Source organism: Bufo bufo, chromosome 6 (genome assembly GCF_905171765.1).
Source record: "Bufo bufo chromosome 6, aBufBuf1.1, whole genome shotgun sequence".
Classification (NCBI taxonomy): Eukaryota; Metazoa; Chordata; class Amphibia; order Anura; family Bufonidae; genus Bufo; species Bufo bufo.
The window spans coordinates 356,008,939-356,021,271 of record NC_053394.1 but is presented as its reverse complement, the minus strand read 5'-3'; the positions used below and the strand labels follow the sequence as shown (position 1 = coordinate 356,021,271).

At 47.1% G+C, this 12,333-nt stretch overlaps 1 protein-coding gene across 1 annotated transcript in view; it reads left to right on the top strand.

Moving 5' to 3' along the window:
- QRICH2 (glutamine rich 2) overlaps positions 1 to 12,333 on the top strand; it is a 67,513-nt gene that overhangs the window by 14,052 nt on the left and 41,128 nt on the right. The window contains exon 3 of the mRNA XM_040438497.1: positions 11,559 to 11,621. Within this exon, the coding sequence (XP_040294431.1) occupies positions 11,559 to 11,621 (63 nt within the window). The remainder of the gene's footprint in view (positions 1 to 11,558; positions 11,622 to 12,333) is intronic.

Here is a 12,333-nt window from a genome sequence, read left to right as displayed (position 1 = left end):
ATGGGTACTTTGTTTGAAAAAAGTTGCACCATGCTTGTATTTAGTGGACGTTGACGGAACTCTCTTTCGTCGCAATCGTGTGGATTTATGAGTAGCGGAAAAACCTACGTCGCAATATCTAATTTGATAAGCCAGTCTCGCTTGGTATAACAGGGACACGTGTGCCCATTTACTGTGAGGAATGCACAGAGGTGGGGCCACAGACCAATGGTACTGGCAATCCTGAGCAAGCTACTACATCTACCAGCAGCCACGCGCAAGACATGCCAGTAGAAGGTGATAAGAGCCCAGTAACTACCGAGAGGGCTAATAGACTACAAGGACCAGTCGTCACCCGTAGTGGCAGATGTTCAAAACCACCTATGAGACTTAACCTTTAGAGTATCAAATGCATTATTGTTATCTCTTCAAAACTTACAATGTTCATTTATTAACACTAAAAAAGGGGAAGATGTTATGTTGGTGCACCACTTCCTGTTCCTGTGTGAAACCAGGAAGTAGGATTCAAGCATGGGGGATAAAAGAAAACTGCAAACTAAAGTAAATTTGAAAGAAAAAGAAAAAAACATGGAGGAATGGGAGCTAGAGTAACTAATGAAAATACTCTGTAGAATGAAAAGTAGTTAAAGGGGTTCTCTGGGCTTTTAATATTGATGACCTATCCCCAGGATAGGCAATAAATAGTTAGGAGAAGCACATCCGTACCCCAATCGATGGCAGCATCTCCAATCCAAAAGGCTTTATTCACACGTGGTGCATAGAACAGTACACAAAGTCCACAAACGGCAACGTTTCAGCTGCATAGTAGCCTTTATCAAGCTATTTTTGAAGTGTCAGGCAGGAGTACATAAAGTACACTTAGACCCACCTCCAATATCAAGCTACCAATAAAACGACATATTACAACATATTATCACCTGTGTTAGTTAAAACCACCAATGGGCTTTATACATATCATAGACGTCATCACCTTTCACCAATCGGTGATATACCCATTACCTCAATAAGTAAGGCTGCAGCTGGGCACCCCACCACGCGAGCTCTCGTGTCATTCTGGCGTTCTCCTAATCATAATGCACACGCTCAGAAAAAGCTCCAAGCGTCCCGCCTCCTAAATAGGTCACAGGATCGCATCGCTCCAGCCCATGTGACCCGCAGTGTCATCACCACTACGTCATGTGCTCAGCAGACCCACATGACCTATAGGGCCATATCAGCTAAGTCATGTGCCTCAATCCGACCCACATGACCTACCGCCCTGATCACCCGACCTACTCACATCGGAGGCGTCACTGTTGCCATAGCGATTCACCTACTCTTATATTATGTATCCCCGAATCCATCCGAATCTAAAAATTAGAGTTAGGTGGATCTTCCTGCTTGCTAGGAGACCACGTAGTTTCTAAGGGATGTGTCACAAAGTCGCTGACAAAAATTTCTTTATATTCGCGGATTTATATCTCGCTTGATGGGGGAACCAGGTGCATTCCAGTCTTCATCTATAAAACACATATAAAAAACAAATACATATTAGTATCAAAACATTAAAACCAACTTAAAAGATCAGACTCCTCTTACACCTATATGACTAATACATATAATTAAATCCTACTCACATTGAATTCTATATTTAATCCATATGGTTGTAGAGCCTTCAAGGTAAAGATCCACTTTAATTCTTTCTTCCTAAGTATAGCTTCCCTATCACCACCTCTCCTCAGTACTCCAACCGAATCAATCACACGAACTCTGAGTTGATTAATCAAGTGTCCATGTTCCACAAAATGTTTTACCACCGGTTTGTCCATCTTTTTCCTGATGGTACTTTTATGTTTATTTATCCTCTCCCTGATCTCCATCGTGGTCTCACCCACATAAATAAGGCTACAAGGGCACTGAATCATGTCAATCAGTTCCCTTGATCTGCAAGTGTAATAACCATTAATCCTGAATACCTGTCCAGTGTATGGATGCCCAAAGGTACCTCCCTTGGTGATGTTGCAGCAACCGAAACATGGGAAATTACCAGATTTTGCATGGCGCTAGAAAGCGTTGTCTATCCACCTGTGCACTGCCCACATCAGACTTAACCAATCAGTCTCGTAAGTTGTGTTGTCTTTTATACGCCATCAACGGTTAAATTTGAAAATCAACCCTAGTTTTAGGGGTCCCTTGTGGAAAAATTTCCCTCATTGTGTTCACCACGCTCTCTCGAGATCTCCGTAGCAACCTATGTGGGTAGCCCCTGTTTCTGAACTTCCCCCACTCTCACGGTACAGCATTGTTCATCGGATACTATCCTCCTTACTCTAAGTAATTGACTCCATGGAAGTGATTCTATCCTTCGCTGTGGATGGCAACTATCATACCTAAGTAAGTTGTTTCTATCTGTGGGCTTTTGATACAAATCTGTTCTAATATTCTAATACCACCACCCTCCATGTAAACCATGACCTCAAAGAATTGCAATTGTTCTTGTGACACTACCTTTATGAATTGGAGGCACAAAACCTTTTGTATTCAAATGATAGTGAAACATTTCCAATTCCTCAAGCGTACCACACCAGATCAAGAAGATGTTGTCAATGTAGCGCCACCAGCACAGGATCCTCTCCATAAATGATGACTGGTACACTAGCCTATACTCCACCTCGGCCATAAAGATGTTGGCGTAAGTGGAGGCCACATTGGACCCCATGGCTGTACCCCGCTTCTGTTGGTAATAGGTGTCCCCAAAGAGGAAATAATTCCTCCTGAGGACTACCTCGAGGAGCTGGGGGACAAACAGTGTACCAGTCGGAGAGGTCCCTGCTCTGGACAGCGCCACACCGACGGCTCTCAAGCCTTGATCATGTTCAATAGATGTATAAAGTGAGACCACATCAAAACTCACAAAATAAAAAGATTCCGTTAGCACAATGTCTTTCAATAAAAGAAGAAATGTACGATGGTGCATTAGTGGCATAGATGCATAACAGACGGTCAAGAAAGATGGCTATGGTACTGAATACTGAGTCCCTCCCCGAGATAATAGGTCTACCAGGGAGGTCACTCAAACTCTTATGGATTTTTGGGAGTGTATACAACAAAGGAGTATTGGGGTGCTCTACCCTCAAATATTCTCCCAAGTCCTTATCAATGACATCATCTTCAATAGCTTTGTCGATGATGTCACTTATAACACCTCATTATATCACCCTTCAGGTCTCTTTCCAGTACTTCATATACATCCCTTTCAGCCAACTGTTTACGTATCTATTCCACATATTTATGAGTGTCCATTACGACAACAGCTCCCCCTTTTATCAGCAGGTTTCACAGTTATTTCCTTATTCTGTTCACAAGCTCCTAGAGCCACCTTCTCCTGTCTAGACATGTTAGATATCTGACGTTCCTTTCTTGCTTCTCTTAATTGATCAATTTGTTTAGTGACACTCTCAATATAAGACTCGATTATGTGATTGTTCAGGGGAGGAGAAAAATTACTCTTGATCCTAAGACCTAGATCTCTCAACCGCAATTTATCAACATTACTGTTAACAATAGTTATACTATCATTGACTTCCCTAGTAGCAAAGAAACCTTTTAACCTCAACCTCCTAAAAAAGCATTGTAAGTCCACTTCTACATCAAACCAGTTCGTGGGAGCTGTTTGACAGAAAGTAAGTCCACGGTTCAAGACCTTTACCTGGTCCTCTTCCTTGTTTGGATGTGCCTAAAAAAACTGATTTATTTGATTCATCAGTAGTTTCAGAGTCACAGGTAGTAAACCCAAAATGTCCACGATCGAACTTTCTACCTTTTCTCCTCCTAGGTCTTCCCTTTGACTGATTCTGGCAGTTATAGATTTTACCAGTCTGGTAGTCTTCCAGGTCCCGATAAAGCGCTTTGTCCTTTCCAGTTCCGCTTTATGACGCTGTATATAATGTGTGATTTTATCTTTATGTACAGCAGAGTCGTCTGCTCCCAATATCTCCCGGATCTGAATCTCAAGCGATGCAATCACTTTTTTTAATCCTCTCAACTTCCTTATGCAAATATTCAATATTGAGCAACATCATTTCAAAGGAGTATTTATTACTATACAAGTTCAAACTTCGGAGGTGGGGCGCTTATCTCGCTCGTATCACAGGACCGTGGGTATAGCTGCTTGCTGCCACTAGGAGGCGACACTAGGCTGAAAAGTGATAACTCCTCCCCTGCCGGCTCTACCCCCTTCAGCCCGGAGAGAGCATATCCGTTTTTAGCTTAGTGTCGTAGGAGGCAGACCTCCCTGCTTATGCAGGGTGACTTACTTTATGATTTTTTTCTTTTTCCCTTTTTTTTTTTTTGGAAACAGAGTCGCCTATCCACTAGTCTACCCGGGGAGCAAGGCCGGTGTCGGAATCCCTCACCGCCCAACCTCCCCAAGAAGAAAAGGTGGACCAGGGCAGCCCTGCTTCCCGCCAGCCAAGGGGTCACCTGAATTCGGCGAGACCCACCCTGCCACTTCGGGTGGCAGCTGCTGAAGAGGTGACTCTGCTGGTAAGCTGAGAAGGGGTGAAGAGAAGAAGATGAAGATGGGGTGAGTAATCCGGATTAGGTGAGTATTCTCGGCACCGTCCCCTCCCACACCCCCCTCTCCACTACGGTTCTGGGCCTCTGGAGACCATATCTGGGGGGAACAAACACAGTGCCTTGGTCCCAGGAATGGTTAAGTCCACAGGCCTCCCCCTCTTGCTCCTTAGGCCCTGCTGCCTGCGCCGAATGCTCCCGGCCCGTGGCGCAGGCGCCTTCTGAGCACCATTCCGGGCCCCCCGTTCTCCGACCGACCGGGCGTGCTCCCCGGTCGGCCAAGCGCCCCACTTTATTCGACTCGCGGCCTGTATACACACACGAGCGCCTGCTAGCGCCGTTCTGGGTTCCTCCGGGGGGGAGATCAGTGATTCGGACTCTGACATGTATCTGGTACAGTCTTCCAAGATTGCGTCCACAGTAGACAGCAGTACTTGTCGTATGCATTACCCCCTTTCCTTAGGCGGAGTATTTGCACTACTACTGGATACAATACTCACCTTATGTATTACCTCCTTCCATAGGTGGACTAACTGCACTAGCACTGGTCTCAGTGCCAGCCATAGGCATTCCCCCTTCCGTAGGTGGCGGAATTGCAGTTCCACTGGGTACAGTACTGTCAGTATGCATTAGCCTCGTTCATAGGTGGTGTTATGGCATTACCGTATGCATTACCCCCTTACATAGGGGGAGGAATTTTTTCTTCCATTGGATTCAGTTCCTGCCGTATGCATTACCCACTTCCATAGGTGGTGTACTTGCACTACCTCTGGATACAGTACTTGCCGTATGGGTTACTCCCTTTCATAGGTGGTGTGATTGCACTGCCACTGAGTGCAGTGCTTACCGTAGGTATTACCCCTCCCCCCCCCCATAGGTGAGTTAATTACACTACCGTTGGATGCGGTTCTGACTATCGCGCTACCCCCTTCCTTAACCGGAGGATTGCACTTCCACTGGATGCTATTCCATCAGTCGTTTGCCATCACCATGCTTCCTGTGGCATTACCCCCTTCCACAAGTGATCCGTTGATGGGGGAATCACTAGGCATCTTTGCATGCTATGATTCAACTACGCCACGACACTAGATGCCTTGGCTTCCTTCACAGGTGGGCCGTGGCAACAGTCGGTACCTGCTGGTGCCTTGTACTCTTCATCTAGTGGTATATGGATACTGCCACTGGATACTGAGGCTACTTCCATATTGTATCCTTATTTTCTTCCGGCGCTGGTTGGGGGCGCAAATATGTCGACCTTTGTTCTCTCAGGGGGGGTTACCCAGCAACACTTATGTGTCCTAGAGACCCCCCATCCCCATAGGCCTCCACCGTTCAGATCGGTCATGGTATTGCTCCTCGACAACGTGTAGTGCGCACGCCATTACACAGAATATTGTTATTACGATCCAGTGAGCTAGAGATTGTAGTCGCTGCAGTGGGGCAGCCCCCCTCAGGTAGGGGTTCTACCCTGGAACTGCTTCGGCAGTTGCTCCTGTTCAGCGCCCTTTTCAGGTGGAGTGTTTAAGATTAGCTATACTTAACTGGGGCAGCATGGTTCTATGGCTTCTACTGGATGTCCTCAGGCCTCCCCCCTCAGTTTTACGCTGGTGGAGCATGCTATAGCTCCTACTGTACAAGACGTATTTGCGTCTCCTCTACATACTAGGGTGCCTACTGCACAGCCCCTTCGTCAGGTGATGGATTCTTCTAACACTGGAATCGGTGGCCTCTAAGGTGTGGTCTCCTCCTCAGCCGGAGTATGGCGTTAGCATTACTCTTGTGGTTTCCCTTGTATGGCCTCCTCCTCAGGCGGCGTATTGCATTACCATTAGATTCTGTAGGGCGCCAGTCTCAGATGGGAATGGGCTTTAGCCCTGGCCCCTTCTGGTTTACACTACCGATAATTGGCCGTTGCTCTGACAACTGTTGTCTATCTTCAAATTGGGCTTTGCGATGGCGTCATTGCCATAGCTGATCTGCACCTACCTTCGGATGCGCTCTACTGGGTAGCTTAGTCCCTGCGACACTCGTCTACCACTAGACTGCCGTTATAAGCGGGACTTGGGTGCTAATAGTCGATGCTGGGACGCTATCAGTACTACCTCTCTTCAGATATGAGTAATTTCTACGTCACCTCAAGCCAATGGTGGTAATTCCTTTCACTGCTCATTCCGGGGGTGGACTACGAGTCTCCCCACGCCGAGCAGAGCGGGTGTCTCTCACACACCTTGCCACCGCTGGTAGGGGTTTCGTTCCTGGAACGGAACACCCTTTTCCTTTCCTGTCCCTCCTCGAGCTGGATGGCTGACCACCTTCCCCTTCTGTCTAGCTGACCAGTAGCCATGGGCTGTACGGCTCTGAAATCCCATCTCCCTTTTTTTTTTTTTTTTTCCAGTATTTCTCTCATCTTGGTCCTACTAATCTGCCCTTTCAGGCAGGGTTGCCACATTGTCAATATATGGTCACTGGCGGGTCTTCCAATCACCGGTGATGCTCACATCGGCTTTACTTCTACCTTCCCCTGAGCTATTGGTTCTTTGCCTGCAGTTGGGCATGCCTGGCTCAGGCGTTTTTTTTTTTCTCAGTGGTTTCTCAAGCAGCTTCTCTCGCTAGAAGTCTCACCACAAGCCTCTATGGCTCTAGGGACATTGGTTTTCCAATTAACGCTTCCTAGGGGGGTGTTCTTTTCACCAGAGGAGGATCCTGCGGACCTGGATTTTTGGTTCTGCTTCCACAGTTGCGGCCAGGAGCCGGCTTCGTTCAAACCACCTGTGGGTCGTTTGGCGTTTCAGTGAGGAACAGGTCCTCCCTCTGGGACGTCTTCTCTTTTTTATTTCTGGGAAGGCGGCAGTCCGGGTGGCGGGATCATCCTCCCGGCGTTTTTCGAAGTTGATAGCGCCTTCTTGTACGTACATTTTTCTTTTTTCATGAACATAAGGCAGTGCTCCGCCCAGTATCTTCTTTCTTTGCAGAAGGTAGTCGCCGCCTTCCATGTCATCACAGACATGGGTGTCTCTTCTTTCTCCATCGCATTATAGAGAGCGAGCTCTCCATCAGCCATGTGATTTGGCCTCTAAGGTTTGCTTGTCCATGACTAGCGCTTACCGCCGTACGAACTTTACCTGTTTTTTCCTGGACGTCCTTGTCAAAGCTTGGCGGCCTACAAAAGGATGTTTTCCAGGTATCTGTTTGGCAGTTGCTCGGGCATTCCGCTCCCGGGGCAAGGCACCAGCGGTCAGCACTTCTCGGGTTCATCTCCTCCATGCATCAGCTTTCCAGTTGTAGAAGGCAGTGTCTTGGTCTTCCGGGTACACGTTCACCAAGTTTTACCGGATGCCTTCCTAGGCGGCAGTGAATTACGCATCCTCGAGGGCGTTTTCTCCATGGGCGTGTGATTTGTTTCCCTACCCGTGGACTGCTTTAGGACGTCCTGTGTCCTCCAATCATACGAGCGAGAAAACTAGATTTTTGTGAACTCGCCTGTAAAATCTTTCTCGCTTAGTTCATTGGGGGACACAGCACCCACCCAGTGATTTCTGTTTGCCGCAAATGATGGCGGTTGATGGGCCAGTATGGTTCTCAGTTCTGGTTTGGTCCGACTGGCATTGGTCAGTTATTGGTTGTTTACCGTATGGTCTTTCTCCTACTCCTATTGCTTGGGCACAAACTGATAGCTCCTCCCCTGCCGGCTATACCCCCTCCAGCCTGGGGAGAGAGCATAACACTTTTTAGCCTAGTGTCGCCTCCTAGTGGCAGCAAGCAGCTATACCCATGGTCCTGTGTCCCCCAATGAACTAAGCAAGAGATTTTACAGGTGAGTTCACAAAAATCTTGTTTTTCTTAGCGTGCGCATTATGATTAGGAGCACGCCAGGATGACACGAGAGCCCGCGTGGTGGGGTGCCCAGCTGCAGCCATCCTTATTGAGGTAATGAGTATATCACCGATTGGTGAAAGGTGATGAGGTCTATATGTATAAAGCCCATTGGTGGTTTTAACTAACACAGGTGATAATATGTTGTAATATATCGTTTTATTGGTAGATTGATAAGGGAGGTGGGTCTAAGTGTACTTTATATACTTCTGCCTGACACTTCAAAACGGCTTGATAAAGGCTACTATGTAGCCGAAACGTTGCTGTTTGTGGACTTTGTGTACTGTTCTATGCACCACGTTTAAATAAAGCCTTTTGGATTGGAGATGCCGCCATCGCTTTTTTTGTGGACACTATCCCCAGAATAGGTAATCAATATCAGATCGGCGGGAGTCGGTCGCCGATCATCTGTATGAAGGGAAGGCGTTTGTGCCATCTCTCTTCCTGCTCTTCATAGACATAGCAGCAGAGAGCAGTAAGAGAAAAGGGAGACAGCAAGTGCGCACTGCGCCCGCTTCCCCTTTATACAGCTGATTGGTGGGGTGCCGGGTGTCAGACCCCAACCGATCTGATATCCTGAGGCTAGGTCATCAATATTAAAAGCCTGCAGAACCCCTCTAAGGGCACAACCCCCGTTAACCAATCAGAGCTGTTGGTGGGTCCCCGCCGATTTTATGGTTAGGAGATATGTTGTCATTCTAGGACAATCTACATGTGATATTCAAGGGTTCTACCCATCTCAAACACTGATGGCATATGCCATTAGTCAGATAGCTGCTCTCCCCTGAAGTGCAGGGAGGGCACATGCGCGGTATGGCCTCCATTCACTGCTATGGAAGTTTCCGAAACTAGCCGCCTCGGGTATTTTCACAAGTCCTATAGAGGTGAATGGCCACCTCTCCATTCACTGCTATGAGACTTATGGAAATTTTCCTGCTTTTTTTTCAGAACTCCCATAGCGGTGAATGTTGGGTGACCACGCCTGCGCTGTCTGCTCTCTTCTACTGGGGGGATCTGTTCTGTAGATAGGTACTGATCCCACCTCTGACATTAATAGCTTATCCTAGCGATATACTCAGTGTCTGGGATGAGACAACCCCTCTAAGGGGATAAGTTGGTAGCGAGTGGCTTCTGGCACGTCTTAAAAAGTCACTACCTCGGTTCATTGCAGTCGGCGCTGTGTGGTGGGGTTAACTGTAGACTGGTTTAGCACTGAGTCACTGGATGTGGCACCAGTCATCACACTTTACATTCTCTACGTGTAACCCAATACTTTTTGGACAGTCCGGCCTGTTGCAATCTGGTGCTATCCTGTTGCAGGGCACAATGCAATAAATTGCATACTGTAGGTTTAATGATAAAAGCAAGAAGCTGGGGGCGTGATTAGTAATATTAGACCACAGGGCAACTGTGGGTGAATACCAGCCAAAGAGCCTGGTGATAGGATCCGACCTGCTAATCGCATACTTCTGTGGAAAATTAAAGAAAGGACAGGTAAGACCAGGAGTGCAGGTGCTGTAATGGGGTTTTTCCTGGACCACAATATTGATGACTTTTCTTGTGAATAGGTCATCCCTATCTGATCAGTGGGGGTCCAACTTCTGGCACTCCTGCTGATCAGCTGTTTGAAGAGGTTAAGGCACTCCAGGGAGCGCAGCAGCCTCTTCATCGGGCATTGGTGTCGTATACATTGGTCACATGTAGGGATGAGCGAATCGACTTCAGATGAAACATCCCGAACTCAGAAATGTTTTTTTACAGTACAAATTAATTTATGAAGTTATTGCGCGAAGTCTTGCGAGACTTCGCAAAGCAATAACTTCGGCTCATCGGAGCCAATACATTCTAAGGGAGCATTCACACGACCGTGTTTTTCTTCCGTGTCCGTTCTGCAATTTTTGCGGACAATGCTCGGACCCATTCATTTCTATGGGTCCGCAAAAATTGCGGAATGCCTTTCACTGTCATCCTTGTGCTGTCCGTTCCGTGTGTCCGTTCGTTTTATTTTAGAACATGTCCTATACTTGGCCGCAAATTGCGATCCGTGGCCCCATAGAAAGTCAATGGGTCTGTAAAAACCGGATAGCACACGGAAATGCATCCGTATGTCATCCGTTTTTTGCGGACCCCTGGACTGAAAACATTCTAGGGAACCCCATTTCAGTTTTTTGCGGACCGTGAAAAAAAGGATGACACACGGAAGCACCACGTCCGTATTATACGGACTTACAGAACGGAAACGGAAAGATAACTGAAGACATACGGAACACACGGATCCGTGATTTGCAGACCGCAAAACCAACACTGTCGTGTGAATGCTCCCTAATACTGTACGGAGCTCCTGCTCCATACAGTATTAGAATAACGTTTTATGCGATGAAACATCCGAAGTCGATTCGCTCATCCCTAGTCACTTGGCATAAGTGCCGCTCGGTCTCATTCAAGTGAATGAGCATCAGCTGCAATACCAAGCACAGCCACTATATAATGGACGGCGCTGTGCTTATATGCTGTGAGGAGGCCATAGCGCTCACTAAAGTGTTGCAGTCTCTACAAGCTACTGATTGAGGGGTTGTCGGGAGTCGCATACCACCGATAACCTATTCTCAGGATAAGTAATCAATATGTTATCAATATTGTACTCCAAGAAAACCCTTTAAGGGCTCATGCACACGATCGTATGCATTTTGCGGATCCGTGTTTTGCGGACCGCAAAATGCATACGGTTGTGTGCATGAACCCTTAAAGGGATTTTCTGGTATCTGACTATATGGATAGTTCAGGAATATCAGATTGGGCTGGTACCCAGAGTCAGACCTCACCAATCAGCTCTTTGAGTGCTGCAACCTCTTTATAGATTACTTTGGTCTTGCTATCCACACGCCATCTACTTGGTAGTGGCAGTACAGGGTATTGCAGCATAGGTCTGTTCAAACATCTGATGAGCAGGTTACTGAGAGTCTAATCCTCACCTATCTGATATTGATGGCCTATCCAAGGAATAGGCCATCAATATTCTGATCCCGCAGTCCCCCTTTAATATTGGAGGCGTCTGAGTCACAGAACTTTGGTGTAATGTGGTTTAAAATATGCAGTTGTGAGATTTCTTTCTCCTTTTTGTATTTTTGTAGAAGGAACTAGAAGAAAAATTTGAAATCGTCCATAAGACTTTGGCAATACGGCCAGATCTTAAGGTAACCAGACTGGAGGGGGAAATGACCACTTCTATGTATACCAGCACCAAATGTCGCACCCATGATTCTCCTGCTGTAAAATCAAAAGCAGAACAAATCGTTTATTTCACATGAGGAAAGGGCACTGGATTTCTTGCTTTATTCCTTCGCATTTAACCAATGGATCTTGCAGAATTACCCCCTTCTAGTAAAGTGATGGCATATTGCTAGGGTATGCCATCACTTTATGATCAGCGGGGATCAGTGCTGAGAGTCAAGGGGAAGGAGCTCTGGTTCAGCACTGAGTCCCCTTCTCAATTTTCCCAGAAGGGCAAGGAATGGCAGCCAGCCCCATTAACTTGTATGCAGTTCTCTACTAGGGTTGTACCGGGTATCAAATTATCGATATCGAATCGATACTTTTGTACCCGGATCGATTCGATACCGGGATTTGCCTTTTACCGATACTAGGCTGCGCTACTGCACAGCACAACCTAGTATCAGAGAACATGGTGCGCGCTGCTCTCAGTGCGCTCCATGTTCTCCTCAGCAGCACAGGGGAGAAGGAGTTTCCCTCTCCCTGCCCCCCTGTGCAGCTGCTGCTACCAATGGAAGGAGCAAGAGGAAGAGGAGGGGTAGGGCTGTGGCCACTACGCCACCAATGAAGATAATTATCGTTTAATACAGATACAGGAGGCGGGTGCTGGTGGCAGAATCACATAGCCGGCACCCA